General features: G+C 35.5%; 2 protein-coding genes across 6 annotated transcripts in view; both read right to left on the bottom strand.

Moving 5' to 3' along the window:
- The window catches only part of LOC311303559 (uncharacterized protein), a 79,339-nt gene extending 71,059 nt beyond the window's left edge, over positions 1–8,280 (bottom strand). For 2 of the 4 annotated variants that reach the window (XM_084430082.1, XM_084430083.1), the window contains exons 1-3: positions 8,113–8,280; positions 2,351–2,686; positions 1,772–2,107 (exon numbers count right to left, since the gene is read on the bottom strand). In XM_084430082.1, coding sequence (XP_084286208.1) covers positions 1,772–2,107; positions 2,351–2,686; positions 8,113–8,188 — 748 coding nt within the window. In that variant the 5' untranslated portion in view covers positions 8,189–8,280. Of the gene's footprint in view, positions 1–498; positions 881–962; positions 1,083–1,771; positions 2,108–2,350; positions 2,687–8,112 lie in introns of those variants that run through there. The other 2 variants (XM_084430084.1, XM_084430085.1) reach the window with 2 other exon arrangements.
- Positions 8,281–10,270: 1,990 nt separating this feature from the next.
- LOC311303558 (uncharacterized protein) lies at positions 10,271–17,240 on the bottom strand. 2 transcript variants are annotated; one of them, XM_084430080.1, is made up of 5 exons: positions 16,799–17,240; positions 14,543–14,878; positions 13,902–14,018; positions 13,225–13,287; positions 10,271–11,188 (listed from the first exon to the last, which is right to left on the bottom strand). In XM_084430080.1, exons 1-5 carry the CDS (start codon positions 16,842–16,844, stop codon positions 11,037–11,039), a joined length of 714 nt encoding a protein of 237 aa, XP_084286206.1. In that variant the 5' UTR covers positions 16,845–17,240; the 3' UTR covers positions 10,271–11,036. The 2 variants fall into 2 exon arrangements, with proteins under 2 accessions (XP_084286206.1, XP_084286207.1); XM_084430081.1 differs by having other exon boundaries at positions 13,902–14,012; positions 16,799–16,984.
- Between the last annotated feature and the right edge of the window lie 2,849 nt (positions 17,241–20,089).

The following is a 20,089-nucleotide window of genomic DNA, read 5'->3' as shown; positions in this document are numbered from 1 at the left end:
AATGCTGCTTGCAGCTTTAATTTGTTCTATAAATGCAACGTTAAGTATTGTCCCGATGTGAACCGATATGTTCAAGGGAAGTTTAATTTTGCCATATTAGACGTATATGTGCTTCATAAAGAGGGGGATGTAATGTTATCGATTCACGTGTGATGATTTGCATACTGAATGTTGATTGGTTGTTAGCTCTCTGTATGACAGGCAGTTGATATCCAGTAAAGACTGAAGCTAGACGCAAACGTGTGTGCTCTTGATTATTTCTTGGTAAGACACTATTTTGAGTGACTGCACAAGAACGATACACCCCCCTTGTTTAAGTCAGTACCTGATTGCCTAATCCTAACCCCTCCCCAACAACTAATCCTAAACCTACCAATGCTAGGGGGGTAATCATTTGGCGGGGGTCGAATTTCGGCACAATCCCGGGACCCGATTATAGCACTTAAACACCGAAAAAGTCAGATTGTTATGATATGTCCCTTTTAATAAATAAAAACATGTGGCGTTTGACTGGAAATAGTTTAATTTTAAAGCATTTTATTTTCATTTAACTCAATACCAAAGTTCATCTTAAATTCAACACAGATTATTTACAATCTTTAAAGAACGATGTGTTCAGCAATATTCTATAATGACAAAGATCTTGTGAAGAAAAATGCCTGTGGCTAAAAATGAACAGCTAAAACATCTAAACAAACGCTGCATATTGACTCAGCCAAAGTCAACAGACTACAGTAAAAGACCACATGACTCCAGATGTGTAAAATGATTTCTCATAGATGTGACGAGATCTGCTGCTGAGATCTTCAATCTTCTGCTGTTTCTTCATGTCCTTCTCTAAATCTTCTCATTCGCACGTTTTGATCTTCCTGTTTCTTTCCTAAAAGCATCAGATTCTCATCATATTCACACTCCTAATATTTGCATGTCAAATCCATATGATGATGATAAATGTGTCTGACCTGACGTGAGTCTCATGTAGATGTGAAAACCTCCTAACAGACCCAACAGAACCATCATCTGAAAACACCAGACCAGCACATGCACTACAGATGATGAACTCTCTGAACAAAACACAGACTCTGAACACAACACAGACACATCAATCTGTCAATTAATCAATCAATCAATCAATCAATCAGTGAATATCAGTCAGCCTGTTAAGGAGTTAGTTCACCCATAATCGGAGTTATATAAACATAATTCCTGGCTTTTCCCAGCTCTATAATGGCAGTGAATGGTACCTGAGATTTTGAAGCCCAAAAAACCCTCCATCCATCATAACAGTGATCCATACGGCTCAAAAGGCCTTCTGAAGCAAAGCCATGCGTTTTTATGAGAAAAATATCCAAATTTATAACTTTATGCACGATAATCACTGGCTTCCACTCTAGTTCTGGCGTAAAGTAAGGGGTTAATTGAAATGAAACTAAAATAAAATAAAATATAAATATTAGTTGAAAAACTTAAAAGAAAATTTTAAATGTTGCATTGGCACTAAACTGAAATAAGTTTAAGCTGAAGCACTAAAATGATTAATTATTATTATTATAAGCTAATACAAAATAGTAAATCTGTAAACTATATAAAAAAAAAAAAACTAAAAATAACACTGATTTGTGGATTACAGCAGAATGCTGTACTTCTACTCTCACTATTACTGGAGTATGTAGTGTGTTTACTGTGCGTTACAGGAATAAAAACCTTCACAGAGAATCGAGATCTTTGAGAACATGAGATTGTAATGAGTCTGATGAGAGAGTTACTGTACCTTCAACAATCACTTGAAGATATTCAGATGTTATTAAGGCGTCTGAGTGATTGACTTGTAATCTGTAAGTCCCTGAATCTGCACTGATCACAGTGTTTATTATCAGAATCCCTTTATTGACTGACACTTCATCATGTCTGTTATTAAAGAGATCACATTCATCCTTTCTTATCCTGTTATTCTTTATTTTACAAAGTCGATCATCTTGTGTGGTGTAGTTTATCTTGTGTATCTTCAGGTCATTTTCTCTAGTGTTCACCATCATCAGACTGAGTTTGTCTCCGAGAGCAGCGTAACAGGGACCTTGCTGATTAAACCAGCAGAACCGCTCCACACCTGAAGAACAAACACACACACACACACACACACACACACACACACACACACACACACACACACACACACACACACACACAAGCACACACACACAGAGACACACACACACACACACACACACACACACACACACACACACACATACACACACACACACACAAACACAAAAAAACAACCTTCACAGAGAATCGAGATCTTTGAGAACATGAGATTGTAATGAGTCTGATGAGAGAGTTACTGTACCTTCAACAATCACTTGAAGAAGTGCAGATGTTATTGAGCCGTCTGAGTGATAGACTTCTAATCTGTAAATCCCTGAATCTGCTCTGATCACAGTGTTTATTATCAGAATCCCTTTACTGACTGACACTTCATCATGTCTGTTATTAAAGAGATCACATTTATCCTTTCTTATCCTGTCATTCTTTATTTTACAGACTGGATCCTCTGGTGTGCTGCTTGTTCTCTTGTGTATCTTCAGGTCATATTCTCTAACGTCCGGCATCATCAGACTGAGTTTGTCTCCGAGAGCAGCGTAACAGGGAATTGCCTGATAAAACCAGCAGAACCGCTCCACACCTGAAGAACAAAACACACACACATATTATCATAAATTAAAATATTACACAAACATTCCTAGATTTTTATAGGATCCTTGAGATAAATTTTTGATCAGTTTTCCATGAGGTTTTAAGTGTGTATATTTTCTAAAAACTAATAATGTAACTTTGAGGAGTACACTAATGCCTCGTTTCCACTGAGCAGTGCGGTACGGTATGGGACAGTACGGTACGGTTCGGGTCTGTTAACCATGATCTGGCTAGCGTTTCCACTGCCAACAGTACCCTTACTTGATAGGCGTGGTGTTTCGATCGACGTCATTTTCGCGCGAAGAAGAACATAGTAAACTACAATGGATGACATACAGCAGATCTTGTTCTTGCTCCTCGACATGTTTGTCACAAGAAAACAAGCGCCGACATTAGGCTTTTCTCAATATCAAGTACGCAAAGTTTGTAGCCTACTTGCCATATGCGACTCCTACTAGTAGAGGTCCTGGGTAAGATTTGTGTGCGATTCATTTAGCGGAGAATATCTCAACTGTTAAAGACTAATATGACCCCATAGAACAACGTGGGATGTGTGCCAAAATCTCTACCCGAGACGAAAGTCCTGAAAATGACCACAACTGGTGACACTATTATCACACTACAGGTGAATGGGACTTTTTTTTCCCCTTAATAGATATCCTCATACATTTATACCAGTTTAATCTTCATATTAAGAGAAATAATTTTTGTATTACACTTTGTCTTAAAAATAAAATAAAATATGCAAATTAGGCAATATCTCATTAAATATGCGTAACGTTACATATAAACTTTTGAAGCGACAGATTTTCTGAGGTGATCACAATGCTCACAATGACCATAATTAGAAGGTCATAGAAGAGTGTAAAAATTCTGATTTGATATAAAGCAAATGGCTAAAAAACTGTCAACCTATTACATACAACTAGAAACATACAGGAATTGCCAGTTATGTATTAACCTAAATTTTAAAAGCTTACATTTCCTACCTGTTCTAAATATTGCTGTCATCACCTCCAACTTTTTTTTTTCAACAAAAGTTTACTTGGCAGCCATAGTGACTTGAGGTCACTTTTGTTTTGTCAGAGGTGTTTTTTGTTGCTGTTGTTGTTGTTGTTGTTGTTGTTTTTGCAAAATGGGAAAAAGCCATCACAAGTACATCACAACTTGTGATCACATAGTCTCAGACAAGTTGATGAAGTTACAGTGTCTTCATGTCATGAAGTTATTCCTCACAAAGAACAGATAAGTTGGTACATACCAATTACTCATATTTGAAACCTTATTGTACAAAATTCCAAAAGATCTGGAGAGAGTGAGAGAACAACTTATCCATCCAATGTCACATACAGTGGGGAGAACAAGTATTTGATACACTGCTGATTTTGCAGGTTTTCCCACTTACAAAGCATGTAGAAGTCTGTCATTTTTATCATACTCTTCAACTGTGAGTGACGGAATCTAAAACAAAAATCCAGAAAATCACAGATTTTTAAGTAATTAATTTGCATTTTATTGCATGACATAAGTATTTGATACATCAGAAAAGCAGAACTTAATATTTGGTACAGAAACCTTTCTTTGTGATTACAGAGATCATACGTTTCCTGTAGTTCTTGACCAGGTTTGCCCACACTGCAGGGATTCTGGCCCACTCCTCCATACAGACCTTCTCCAGATCCTTCAGGTTTCGGGGCTGTCGCTGGGCAATACGGACTTTCAGCTCCTCCAAAGATGTTCTATTGGGTTCAGGTCTGGAGACTGGCTAGGCCACTCCAGGAGCTTGAGATGTTTCTTATGGAGCCACTCCTTAGTTGCCCTGGCTGTGTGTTTCGGGTCGTTGTCATGCTGGAAGACCCAGCCACGACCCATCTTCAATGCTCTTACTGAGGGAAGGAGGTTGTTGGCCAAGATCTCGCGATACACGGCCTCATCCATCCTCCCCTCAGTACGGTGCAGTCGTCCTGTCCCCTTTGCAGAAGAGCATCCCCAAAGAATGATGTTTCCACCTCCATGCTTCACGGTTGGGATGTTGTTCTTGGGGTTGTACTCATCATTCTTCTTCCTCCAAACACGGTGAGTGGAGTTTAGACCAAAAAGCTCTATTTCTGTCTCATCAGACCACATGACCTTCTCCCATTCCTCCTCTGGATCATCCAGATGGTCATTGGCAAACTTCAGACGGGCCTGGACATGCGCTGGCTTGAGCAGGGGGACCTTGCGTGCGCTGCAGGATTTTAATCTATGACGGCGTAGTGTGTTAATGGTTTTCTTTGAGACTGTGGTCCCAGCTCTCTTCAGGTCATTGACCAGGTCCTGCCGTGTAGTTCTGGGCTGATCCCTCACCTTCCTCATGATCATTGATGCCCCACGAGGTGAGATCTTGCATGGTGCCCCAGACCGAGGGAAATTGACCGTTATCTTGAACTTCTTCCATTTTCTAATAATTGATTGAAGATTCTCACCAAGCTGCTTGCCTATTGTCCTATAGCCCATCCCAGCCTTGTGCAGGTCTACAGTTTTATCCCTGATGTCCTTACACAGCTCTCTGGTCTTGGCCATTGTAGGTAATACTTCATTGGACTGGGCTACATGGTGACATGGGAAACATGGTGAGAAAAGATTTAATTACATAATTTCAATTTTTCTGTGGATTATGGGGATTAAAAAAATAGAAAAGTGACATGCCATCCTTAAGGCAACTTTTGTTTGCAACTTTTGTCTCTGTCTAACAGAGAGTGCAATACAAATGGCAGAAACATTCTTGGTCAAATATCTAAAAACAATCAATGGACATGGAGACATTTGACGACCTGCGCCTTGCTGCGTTCGATAGTAATGCCTTTAAGATGGACTTTGAGAGGACCGCTTGCACCTCAAATAATGCAAGAAAACATATACAAAGAGCCTATTATCAACAGCAGCTTTGGGTCCAAGCACCATTTACAGACACCACCTCGATCTTAATTGAAGATGCTTATGGTTTTGTAAGAAAGGGCAATTTATAAGTCCCTGAGATTGTAATCTCAAAACCTGAAGGTTTGCCAGATCCCTGCTCGTGTGGCAAGTGTGCACACAAGAATGGGTGTCCCTGTCGGGTAGCTGGTATCCGTTGTTGCAAGTACTGCAAATGCAAGGGAGGCAATAGTTGTAAAAATCCTATCACTGAATGCCTGGACTCTCTGGTGAAAGTTTTACCTAGCAACACAGGGAATAAACCTGTTGTTTTGTATTTCTCACTTTAAGTTAATGTTCCAATGATAATAGCAAGGTTTATATAAAATGTCTGTATATTAATCAAATGCTTGTTTTCTTTCTTTTAAAAAAGTCCCTTGTTTGTATACAATTTATAATTTTCCATTCAATACAGCACAAAACAGGACATCGCCCCCTCCCCCCCACACAACATCCACACTGAACATCTACAGAAACACAATTAAAAAAATCAAACCAGAATTCTTACACTACATGGTCATTGTGAACATTGTGATCACCTCAGAAAATCTGTAGCTTCAAAAGTTTATATGTAACGTTACGCATATTTAATGAGATATTGCCTAATTTGCATATTTTATTTTATTTTTAAGACAAGGTGTAATACAAAAATTATTTCTCTTAATATGAAGATTAAACTGGTAGAAATGTATGAGGATATCTATTAAGGAAAAAAAAAGTCCCATTCACCTGTAGTGTGATAATAGTGTCACCAGTTGTGGTCATTTTCAGGACTTTCGTCCCGGGTAGAGATTTTGGCACACATCCCACGTTGTTCTATGGGGTCATATTAGTCTATAACAGTTGAGATATTCTCCGCTAAATGAATCGCACACAAATCTTACCCAGGACCTCTACTATACATGCAAATGGTACAGCGCGTTCTTAAAAGCGTCGCTCTGCTACTCCGGTTATCTCTGTTACTCTGGTTATCTCTGTTACTCTGTACATTTTAAGCAAAAATAAAACGAAATATGTTATAAAACACCACTCTGCCTCTTTTCGTTTTCATTTAAATAAATTAAACATTATAGGGACACAAATGTGGTTCATGCGCAACGCATATTGATTATTCACTGCACATTATACGTTATTCTATTTATAACAAAACGAAATTTAAAACACAACCCTAACGTTACCTCTTTTCGTTTAAATAAAATAAACAAATAAACATATTTCAGGCAATATGCATTTGTACAAATGTTGCAATAAACATCAGTGATAATCTTGTAATAAAAAAATGACAAGAAACCATATTTCTTTTTGTAAAATTTCAGTTTTATCAATAATAGCCAATATAAAAGTTTAAGTAAAAGGTACAAGAAGCTATACAATAAGAAATAAAGCAAACAATTCAGTCATATATCCAAATGCAGCGCTCTAGTCTAACATTACAACAGTAACGTTAAAGTTAAATAAAACTTAAATAAAACGAAAAACCGTAAATTGGCATTCCCACAATTCCCTGTGTGACACTTCACATTTGATGTATTTTTGTTGAAATAACTGTTTCTTCATAGTTTTTTTTTTCTTTTTTTCTAATCAGTTATGTACATTAGGGTTTTATGTTACATTTAATGTTGTTAAATGAATGTTTATTGCATTTTTTAAATTTCATGTGTTACCATGATGGTGTTTAATGTTTGTGTGAATGACACTATGCAGCTTTTATAATTTAGTATTAACTTTCTTGTGGAAGAGCTGCTTGTGATGAGCTTTGATTGATCATGTGACTCTCATCACTGCTGTGATTGGTGGTTATCAGTGTATTACAATGGTACAAAACAGATATTAATAGTTCAATAGGATGGTAAATTCACATTATATCAGATAATAAAATACGGTTTATTACTGTAAATTTTAAGTTAAGTCTGTAAAACCAATAACGTTGCTACCGTATTTTTGACGGTAAAGTTCTGGCAACCACAGCTGCCACGGTTTAATACCACAAAATCACGGTTTAATACCGCTCAGTGGAAACAAGCCATAAGATACTCTAAGAACATTGGCGAAAGAGAGAATAACAGAGTAGAGACAGAGAAAGAGAGAGAGAGAGAGAGAGAGAGAGAGATTAGATAGAGAGAGAGGAAGCAGCAGAAAACATGTTTGATCTGTTTTAACTGAGAGCAACTTGCACTAAAATGTCTTAAATATGTCAGTGCCATTGTTCTGTCTGGAGATGCACACCAGTAATGTGTGTTTTTTCTAAGGCATGTTTATAAAAGTTACTTAAACGCCCTATCTGAACTAAGGCCTAATCCTGGCTTAATCTAAGCCCTGTCTGTGAAACCAGGCTTTAAACACTTAAAACAGACTCAATTACTAGATCCTGCAGTTTATGGAAAAACTCTTAAAGTAATATTACAGTGTTTTCATGTCAGAGCTTCATCATCAGAGAGTTTGAGCTGAAAGTCGACTCACATGCAGCAGTTTTCAGCATCAGCATCAGTCCAAAGATGAGCATCATTTCTAGAGTCCAGAAGAGCCAGTGATCCATCAGAAGAGAGAAGATGTTTCTTCAGTCACACGATCACTAGAAGAGCCGCTGACACTCGTCTGTGCTCACCGTATATAAAGACTACTGCACACCTTCTGAGAGAAAAGGAAGTTCACATCATTTACTGGAAAACTGGGTTGAAGGTCTTGCACAAGGACACAAAAAACACAAGGACACGTTTCATCACTGAGCATCGACCGCAAGTAAAATGTCTTTGATGATGAGTAGATGAACAAACCGTCTACAAAAGAAAACATCTGTCATGATTTGCACGTCTTCTAACAACTTTGACCCAAGTTTGAATCAACGTGTCCTGGAACAAAATCATAATGGATGATGTTCCCTTTTATTTTCACTAACAATTGAAATTGTATCATCAGAAGTTTGTCTAGGATATCTAAAGCATTTCTCTCAATGGAGACACAATTGAGGAACATGATGTCAGAGTTTAAATTTGTAAGTTGTTACATTTGCAACATTTCCTTTCAACTGACGTCTACATGTTTCTTGTGCACTGTTACAAGTCACTAAAACACAACTGGTGATCTTCTGCTTCAGCGCTCACTAAATCCTCAGTTTCTCTCAACCAAACGTATGAATCACACAGCGCTTCAAAACTGACACTGGATCCATTATTTGTGTCTTGTAATGTTTTGTGAAGGAAAAGACAGAACAAGGGTGCAGGAAAAACAGGTGTATTTTACTTGCATTGTTTGACAATGATAAACAATGAAGAACAAACTATTAGGGGAGACCAGGGATGGTTGTAACATTTTTTACCTTTCTGTCTATATCTTGGAGTACTTTTAAAGGGCTGGTGTAATGCCCTTTTCACAAGATGTAAAATAAGTCTCTGATGTCCTCAGAGTGTGTGTGTGAAGTTTTAGCTCAAAATACCCTACAGATATTTTTACAACGCACAGTTTTTGTGTCTGTCCCTTTAAATGCAAATGAGCTGCTGCTCCCGGCACAGGGGGCGGAGCTTCAAGAACTTGTGTCCTGAATTTTTTTTTTTTTTTTTGCCTTTTATGTTCAACCCGGATTCAGACAATGATGGAGAGACTCACGAAGAAGTGACAACATGTAGAAGCAACAGGACATTTCTGAATGGTTAGTTGATGAATTTATGAAGCTGATGTGTGGTTATCTTCTAGTCATTGATTAGCATATTCTGTCATGATAATCTATAAATCGTGTTTAGGGGGCGGGTTTATGTAAATTCTAGGGTTGGTGATGTCACTAACCCGGGAGGAATGTGGTGTAGTCTCTACCAGCCGTTTGTTGTAGTCCTTAAAAAGTGATTTCTGTAAAAGCAAATATCTCCCTTTGCTTTGAACTTTGAGTGTTGTAACTTTGCAGATGTTGTTTATGATCAAACAGCAACATTACACACTAACTAAAGTTAGAAAAGTCAAATCATAATCAACCACCCCTTTAAGCCAGTGTGTTTAAAATGTGATTCAAACTAGTTACAAGTGTCTGCTATCAAATGACACAGCTATTACTGTATCTGTACAACACGAACAGAAAATGCATGGTTTAGTTTCAAACACGAGGAGGGAAATGTTACAGTTCAGCCCATAGTCTGGGTTAGTTGTAACACACCCTGGGTGAGATGTAACATTATGAAATAAGGATTACGAAAAAAAAAAAAGGGAAAAAAAGGATTTTGAAAGCTTTTTATTCAACACTGACTTTTCACTATAACTGATGTGTGTGTGTGTGTGTGTGTGTGTGTGTGTGTGTGTGTGTGTGTGTGTGTGTGTGTGTCTCACTCTCAGTCATAGTAACTGACCATTATAAATTTAACTTGAACACAAACATTGTTTGTGTGTAAGCATGCTTGTTACTGTCAGTTATATTGGCCATAATAAAATTGAAACATTGTCTTTGTGTGTGTAAGTTTGTTACTCTCAGTCATAGTAATTGACCATAATAAATTGAAATTGAACACTTGAACATTGTGTTTGTGTAAGCATATTTGTTACTGTGTTACAGTTTTGTTACATAAAAACTTAAATTGAATTTGTGTGTGTGTGTGTGTGTGACACTTGGACTCAGTGAGGACGATGAGGCAACGGGTAACAAAATAACAAGAAGCTTTATTCCAATAACGATAGTATATCCAAGAAGAAACAGCATGTGAGGCACATATAGTGTGCACTGTCCAAACAATCACCAACCATGACAAGGACATGAAGGGAACTTAAATACACAGATGATGACGAGACAACAGCTGAAGACCATGATGATGATGACAGGTGCGGGTAATGGAGGAGGAGGTGCAGGTGTGGGCCAAGGAGGATCATGGGAACTGTAGTGCAGACAATGATGATGACAGTGACAGTGAAGAAGACGATGACAGTGACAATGAACGTAATGGTGACAGTTTGTGTGTGTGTGTGTAAGGTGTTAGGGTTAGGTTGTAACGTTTCATTGTTGTTACAACTAACCCCGAGTCATGTAACCGCTAACAGGCGAAACATTAGCACTAACAACTTGCATGAAAAATATCTACACAGACACACAATAAACAACATAATTTAAATGAACTATAAAGCAGATCTCTAACATCTGCAGTGTTTGCCACAGGGCTTTACTTGATCACATGTGGAGTGAGGACTAAACTGAGCATGTGCAAAGGGAATCAGGGGATTTGTAACTAGTTCCTGATTGGACAGATTGGAATTGTTACAACTTTATTTGTTCACATCAGTCAGGGTTTGTCCGGTTATATTGTGTTCTGGATGCATCAGACGCTCAATAACCGGAGCATCGCATCGGTCGGCTCATGACTGGGCCGTTGTGTGTTCAGACTCCCAGTCTGTGGGTTTGTGTTTGATTCACACTAGCGTGTCTGAACCACAGAATACACACACTCGTCCTGCGTCTGACGCGGCCGCTGAGCGCTGTAGCTGGAGAACGTCACTTCTCCATAATGAAGCTCTTCCTCCTTCCTCTTCCTCTTGTTCTGAGAGTCGATCGTGGCATATTCTACATCTGCAGACACAGAGGACAGATGAGATTATACACAAGATTTATGTTGCATTAATGTTGATAGTAGAGACGGCGTCACCTACAACAAGGGTTAAAAATCAGATTTTAGCTTGAAGTGGGGATTAATTGAAGAAATTTACCATGAAACATATATATATAAATCTGTAACAACTGGGGATCAAGTAAGGGGGGTTTATTGAAATAAACAAACAATAATGAACATAAAGCTGGAACAAAATAGCACTGAAACAAGGACCACGAGGAACAGCAAACATCTACATCTGACAACAGACAGAGAACAAGTGAAACACAATCGGACAAACTAGCTTGTTAACAAAACACATCTGGGAAAGGCTAATCAACAGGGAAAACTACAAAACTACAAACATGGCCACAGGAAGAGGACACAGAAACAATAGGAACATAAACTTCAACATAAAAGTCTCTACAAAACAAGCTCAACACTGGGATCGTGACAATAACTTCTTTTAAATGATTATTCATTAAACATATTTTTTATCCCTATGACAAATAAGTTACTGTATTTATTTATTTATATATTTACTTTATTTGCACACTTATTTATACTGTATTTCATTTATTCATACTCTTCATTTTATTTATTCTTTCCTTTATTTATTTATATTGTATTTAAGTTGTTTATACTATTTATTTTATTTGTATATTTATTTATTAATTTAGTCTTTGATTTATTTATACTGGATTTTATTTATATTGTTTTATTTGCATATTATGTATACTGTATTTCATTTATTTACAATTTCATTTATTTGCATACTTATTTATACTGTATGTTATTTATTCATACTATTCATTTTATTTATTCTTTCCTTTATTTATTTATATTGTATTTAAGTTGTGTATACTATTTATTTTATTTGCATATTTATTAATTTATAGTCTTTATTTGATTTATTTATACAGAATTTTATTTATACTATGTTTTATTTGCATATGTATACTGTATTTCATTTATTTGCGTATTTATTTATACTGTATTTTATTTATTTTTACTATTTTTTATATGCATATTAATTTATACTGTTTATTTATTTATACTGTATTTTATTTTATTTAACATTTTATTTAATTTGCATATTTATTTACACTCTTTATTTATTTATTAATTTATCCTGTATTTTATTTATTTTTAGGCCTTTACCTTTACTTATTTTATTTGCATATTTATACTCTATTTATTTTTTACTGCATTTTTTTTTACTATTTATTTATTCACATATTTATTAATATTCTTTATTTTATTTGCATATTTATCAAATTAAATTAAATACAGTATACTGTTACAATTTATTTTATTTGCATATTTCTTTATATTCTTATTTTATTTGCATATTTATATATAAATATATATGTATAAATAAATATGCAAATAAAATAAATAGTCAAATTAAATAAAACACAGTATACTGTTACCATTTATTTTATTTGCATATTTATCCTCTCACTTTCCTCATGCGCTGGATTCCGTGACTCAACGTCAGGACTGTGTGACAAATGGTGTGACAACATTAACAGAAAATAAGCTTTCGGCTTCCTTGTTGGTCGAGTTTCTGCCGAGCCGGTCGTTATCACTGAAGCCACAGATGCTGTTTTTATCACACAGTCTTTCACTCTACAGGTTTTGTTTTTATTAAAAGCATGCAGTTCGGCTCTGTAACTCAGATATAATATCACAAATCAGACAGTGACTTACAGGCGTAGAGTCTGACCTCCAAAACCTGTCAAATCCTTCTATTATTATCATTTTTTCTGTAAAAGGTTTACATAAAATGTGCCGTTGCTGATATTTCCTATAGTATTGTTTAGCCTACAACAATGAGGGCAAGATTTACATTTTCACTTTGCTACTGTAAACCATTATGCATTATGTTCAGTTCCTAAAACTGTGTGTTATGTACTCGTCAAAGCTCATTTTGAATATTTGTGTGAATATTTTTGCTTGATGAATCTGTATTAGAGTCCAGACGCTCATTAAAGCCTCCCGATGTGAATCTCACCTGGTCTCTTCTGTTCTTCCTGTCTGTGGTGTTTCTTCTGAGTGACGTGTTCATTCACACGCTCTGAAACATGAGAACATACTGACATTAAACATCTTAAAAAATACTAAACACCAATATTAAACTATGAGGAAAGATCAGTCATTTAAAGCTAACCAATAAATAGCCAAACTGTTTCTGCTTTCACCTGTTTTATATTAATAACTTGTAAGATGTTATATTTGATGTTTTTCATGCATAAATATAAATATATGTCATTATTTACTCTATGAAAACTATAAACATAGGTTTGGAGCAACATAAGAGTGAATAAATTATATTTACTGTACATATGAATGAGTGCCATCTGAAATTTTCTAATAGAATGATCATTTTTATAAAGCTTGTATATTTAAGTTCAGTAATTTCACTTAAATGACAATTAATAGGTAATTTTCATTGCCATTTAAGTGAAATGACTGAACTTAAATATCCAAGCTTGATAAAAATGATCATTCTAGAAGAAATTTTCAGATGGCACTCAGAGGCTTTAGCATCTGAACTCTTCATATATTCATTTAACGGATTGTTTTAATAAAACAAATGTACAGAAAATAAGTGAATAATGTGATGAAGCCAATAATTCAGCAGTGCTGCGATACTAAATTTCACAGATTGATGAACTCAGCCGGACTGACTCGCTGTGGGTTTGAGCTGGTTCTTCTTCCTGTAAAAGTAATAAGCCACGATGACCAGGATTATAAGAACTGCAGCGAGACATCCCAGAACAGCCGGAAGGACTACGGGATCTACACCTGTGGAAGGAAAACACATGACGAGGTTATCGAGAGTTACACAAAAATAACAGCAAAAAAAGTTGCTGCCTTGAATTTTTAAGTATAATCAACATGAAGGATTAAGTTATTTCAACTTAAATTACATTGAACTGACTTAAAAAAAATAGTTGAAAATTGCTTAACTTATTTTAATGAGTTAAAGCAATGTGTTGTCATAACTTATTGATCATATAATATTTTACAGTGAACAGCGACTGAATTAAACAACTGTTTTAATAGAAATTAAAATCTGCTGTAAACACACACTGATCAAGCCGTTATCTGTATATGTTGGGCGGGTTGACGTGTCGTTCTCTAATCTGGTTACGGCTCTGATTATAGTATCAGATTATAAATATTCCAATGAGAGTTTCTGAAGATATGTAGATGTTTCTCTTATTATCATTCATCTGTACTTTATGTGTTATTAGCATTGATTTGCATGAGAGTGAGATCTTTGAGAACATGAGATTGTAATGAGTCTGATGAGAGAGTTACTGTACCTTCAACAATCACTTGAAGATTTGCAGATGTTATTGAGCCGTCTGAGTGTATGACTTCTAATCTGTAATTCCCTGAATCTGCTCTGATCACAGTGTTTATTATCAGAATCCCTTTACTGACTGACACTTCATCATGTCTGTTATTAAAGAGATCACATTCAGCCTTTTTTATCCCGTCATTCTTTATTTTACAAACAGGATCATCTGGTGTGTTGTAGTTTATCTTTCGTATCTTCAGTTCATTTGTACTAGTGTCCATCATGATCAGACTGAGTTTGTCTCCTAGAGCAGCGGCACAGGGACCAGACTGATTAAACCTGCAGTTAATCTCCACACCTGAAGAACAAAACACACACACACACACACACACACACACACACACACACACACACACTGTAAAATATATCTGTAAAATATAAGTATCATTATTTCGGACATTCAGAAGAATGCAAACATCATGCTGTAAGGCAATAATCACCAGTGTCTCTCTCAGTATAAATTAAACTCAGAAAAACAGTGACACAAATATTTTCACAAAATGAAACTTCTACAGTATAAATGTGAATAAACAGACACTTGATCTGATCTCAGTGAAACATCTGAACCAGATCATCAATCTCAGACACCAGCGGGCGATCAACGCTTTAGTCGGGTTCTCACTTTTACTCACATATTACAATATTTTAAAAAATCAAACAAAACATTATATACCCATCAATGCTAATAAACAACCTTTATTTTTCAGATGATGGCACTTAAACTGTACACTTTACTTGTCTAATGTACGAATGTTATGTTAAGAAACATCCAAAAGCTAAGAGCCGATCACTGAAAGGTTCTTGGGAAAACCAAAACTGTTTCTTCAATGCAATCGCTGCAAAAATCCCCTTTTGAAATCTGTATTTTTAAGATAGTGTGTCATTTGAGACACACCTACTATTACCAGTTACTGTCTGACAACTAAACTTGCTTTTGAAACCCGTAATGTTTCAACACAAAGGTTTATTCGTCATCTCTGGGTGTTTCTTCAGTCTTTTTAGAATAAAAAAAAAACTTTTAAATTACTATTTTCACTCTCTCACTGTTTAAATCATCTGCTAAAACACACACACACACACACACACACACACACACACACACACACACACACACACACACACACACACATCACAGGAGGATTATAATTGTAGGATTTTTTTTCTGAACCACATTTCACACTTGGTAATAATTAACCTGTACTTTACCACTTCCACAAATAATAAACCACACCACAAACATTAAACCAAGACCCTTACTACCAGATCAATCCTATTTCTCTTTTCTCTGCCGTCCACTTCTACTCTTGCTTACGCAATGAACATGTGGTTGTGACCAATTGCTTATGTTTCTCATTTGTAAGTATAATGTACATAATATAAATGTAAATATCATGTATTTCATTGTTATTGCTATAAGTATAGGGCAAGAGTAAATAACTCAAGTTTAAAGTCCATCATTTTATCCCTTAAAACTCATCTTTGATCACCAAAATGACATATTTAAGCATTTTTTTTCATTGAAAACAACCCGACACCCTTGCCTCATTTAGTATACACGGTTCTATGAACATGCAAATTAGCCCCAACACTTTATTTTTACAGTGTCCTTGTTACATTACATGTACTTATAACAGTTAATTATGCATAATTATATGCAACTAACCCTCAACCAAATCCTAATCCTATGCTAAGTACATGTTGTTAATTATTATTACTAAACACTTATATAATTACACTGTAACAATGACACCTTAAAATAAAGTGTAACCGAAGGTTATTTTAGAAATCTAGGGTTCTCAACGTTAAAGATGATTTATGTCGAAAAGGCTCTATATAAGGAGAAATGTCTTACATGATACTTTCATGCTTAACAGGTTATTTCAGTTTTTATAGTGATAAAGTATGTTTGCGAGCTGTTTAATTCATAAAATGTAATCAAAACTAAACAAAATTTACAAAATTACACCTGTGCCTCATTTAATGTAAGGTTCTATGAATATGCAAATTAGCCCCTTCATAAGGCCATAAAAGTGCTGGATTTGCACCACAGGGTGACTTTAAACAATAAAACACATGTTTAAAAATAGATAAAAATAAAAGAAGTATTAAATGCAAGGTAACCGATTCTAAGGCTGCTGTAAAGTGACCTTCACATAAGTTGGAAAAACAAGTCCTAGGCCTTAAAAGTGCTTTGAGTTTGAGCTGAAAGTGGACTCACATGCAGCAGTTTTCAGCATCAGCGTCAGTCCAAACATGAGGATCATTTCTAGAGTCCAGAAGAGCCAGTAATCCAGCAGAAGAGAGAAGATGTTTCTTCAGATCCCGACTTCAGTCCGTCTGTGTTCTGGCTCTCACTGAAACACAGCGGAAAAACATCTGACTTTTACAAAGAAAGAAAGAAGGAAGAGGAAGTTTCCTCATCTGGGGGGGGCAGACGTGGGTCAGCAGTTTCCTCTAATACACTTTCAAACAATGGAGGCTAAAAAAATAATAATAAACAAGCAACTCTATATCTTTATCGGCTCAAACGTGCAAGTGCACCTTTTTATGTTCAGAGATTATTCTTAGTCTGAAGAATCATATAAACGTTCATCTGTTCTAGTTCTAGTTACAGAAAAGCAACACATTTCTGCCAGACGCTAAAAGCAGAAGCGCAGAATGGCAGAAGCTTCAACAACCACATCTATAAAAACATGCATGTCACCAGCGTTTAAAACCACTTAATCGAGTAAATGAGACCGAAGCAACAGACCAGAACCTGTTACATCAGATGCTTATGCAGAAAATAATGCACTCAATTCAAACTGGCATTGCATTTTTACAGCAAATGCAGCAAAGATTTCCTAGATATGACCCATGACCCTAAGAACAAGTATTAATAATAGACGTTTTACAACTGCATTAAATTATTTAGATATTCTATAAAATATCTTCCTGTCGACATCAACGTTCATGCTGATTTTTTTTAATCCCTAGTTTTGAAACTGAAAGTGGGCAGCGGTGGCGCTCACAAATACACGTAAGTTTGTTATGTATTTATTTATGCTTTTCTCACATGATGCAGCACAAGTGTGTGGACTAGTGTTTATTGCACTGTATTGTTAAAAGGCAGTATTTCAATATATGCCTTTACAGTAAAATACGTATTTGAAATAATAATTTGTATTTAGATAGATTTAAATTTAGGTTTTTTTGTATTATTTATTTGTATTGCAGCTTTTAGTGGGCAGGAATTATTGACACATTAGAGTGATAAAGAAACATGGACGAATGAGTAATAAAGAGTGGGACGTGCTTGATGTTAAAAAAAATAATATTCTGGAAAAGAGAACTCATATGCAGTATTTGCACACTGAAAAACAGCTTTTTGTGCTGGTTAAACGGTCAAATACACACAAAAATATGTAAAAGTTTTCTTGTAAACAGTCGGGTTATGTCTTGAGTGTAAACTGGTGGGAGGATCGGATAAACTCTTAAAGGAGTGGTTGATGATTTCACTTTTCAAACTTTAGTTAGTGTGTAATGTTGCTGTTTGATCATAAACAACATCTGTAAAGTTACAGCGCTCAAAGTTCAGAGCAAAGGGAGATATTTGCTTTTACAGAAATCACTTTTTAAGGACTACAACAAACGGCTGGTAGAGACTACACCACATTCCTCCCGGGTTAGTGACATCACCAACCCTAAAATTTACATAAACTCCGCCCCCTGAACACGATTTATAGATTATCAAGACAGAATATGCTAATCAATGACTAGAAGATAACTATACATCAGCTTCATAAATTCATCAACTAACCGTTCAGAAATGTCCTGTTGCTTCTACATGTCGTCACTTCTTCTTGAGTCTCTCCATCCTTTTCTGACTTCGCTTTGAACATAAAAGGCTAAAAGTTTTGAAATGTTCAGTGCATGTGTGTGTGAGGTAAAAGGACACGAGCTTTTGAAGCTCCGCCCCCTGCGCCGGGAGCATCAGCTCATTTGCATTTAAAGGGACAGACACAAAAACCGTGTGTTTTTGCTCACCCTCAAAAAGTGGCAATTTTAACATGCTATATAAAAATATCTGTGGGGTATTTTGAGCTAAAACTTCACACACACTCTCTGGGACATCTTGCAGAGACTTATTTTACATCTTGTGAAAAGGGCATTATACCACTCCTTTAAAGTCACAGCAGCCTAATAAACCTTCTGTGTCATTCATTTTAATCAAACGACAAGAGACAAAGAAAAAATCACGCACTCTCGACTTAATAACCTTTGTAGCATTAATAAATATCAGTGTGTGTGCAGTGTTTCATTTTAAAGTTTTTCATTATTCAATTTCTGTATTTCTTACTTCTGTTAGGTAGACCTGTATCTTTCGTTCTATTTTATTTATCTGTCCTATTGCTTGTCATTTGTATAGCATAAAGTATTAGTATTAGCTAAGTGCATAATTAAAGTCATGTTGAAAAGGCTTATTTGTTCTGCTTCTAAAGTGTTAAAACCCCAATGTTTGTGCGACACCAAGAAGCCAGAGCTGATCCTAAAAAAGATCGTTTTTGACATGATTAACAAACACAGGCTACTATGATATATAAAATTTTGGCAAAGCTCATATACATTGCTTTTTCTCGCTCATAGGGTCCTTCTCCGCTTTCTTTACTCTATTATTTTACTCAGAGATATTTGGTTAAAGACTTGTTTATTGTAACTTTATTACTTACTGTTAAAAGCTGATTATAACTTACACATTTATTTAAATATTCATTGTTTTATTCTTTTTTATTCTTCATTTTAAAAATAATCCATCACTTTCCGGTCTGACCGGATCTCACTAAATACATAAAAAGTATGTTCTTGCAATAAAACATTTGTAATTGGTTTGTAATTGATGCAGGAAGGAGATCCAGTCTAATGATTAAGTCAAATATTATTTCTTAACCGAAGACAATCAAATAATATAAAGAGTGCAATTAATTCATCCATAATCAGGATTAAAAGTTTAATAAAGAAACATAAAATGAACAGTTAAAAATCACTTCTAAGCAAAATATGTGTGTATAATATTCTTGCCTAAAGATAATTAAAGTTCAAGGTAAGACTGAGCTGTACAAGAATTGATCTCGCTATTATCAGTTGCTTATCTAACAGAGCTAAGTTCCTCTTTTCATAATTTATCGCATCGAAACTATTTTCACAGTCTTAGGTCACAGCTAAGGTAACATTCGTTTAGGCCTACTTTATTCTGAGACATTCGAGCATTTGTGGTCTGTCTATCGGAAACTTATAGACTTTTACCCTCATCTAAACAGCAAGCGCAAAAGTTTTGAGGTATAAAAACATTTGAGGCATAAAGATTAATTAAAGGAAAGCATTAAACATACATTTCACATGATGTAGCTAAATGATTAATGATAAAACATAAGCAAATGATAAAACATAAGCAAGAAATATTTTTCTTTCTTTTTCTGATAAAAAGAACTATACTTTGATACTATACCTTATAGTAAAGTAATAATCATTG

Source organism: Rutilus rutilus, assembly GCF_951802725.1.
Source record: "Rutilus rutilus genome assembly, chromosome: 14".
In the NCBI taxonomy this organism is placed as follows: Eukaryota; Metazoa; Chordata; class Actinopteri; order Cypriniformes; family Leuciscidae; genus Rutilus; species Rutilus rutilus.
This window is presented reverse-complemented; position numbering and strand designations above follow the sequence as displayed.

Excerpts from the sequence above, each read along its gene's own strand:
- LOC311303558 (XM_084430080.1), bottom strand. The coding sequence starts at position 16,844 with ATGATCCTCATGTTTGGACTGACGCTGATGCTGAAAACTGCTGCAT. Across the intron at positions 14,879-16,798 it reads GATGCTGAAAACTGCTGCAT|GTGTGGAGATTAACTGCAGG; the intron begins GTGAGTCCACTT and ends TTTGTTCTTCAG. Across the intron at positions 11,189-13,224 it reads GGAAGAACAGAAGAGACCAG|ATGTAGAATATGCCACGATC; the intron begins GTGAGATTCACA and ends CTGTGTCTGCAG.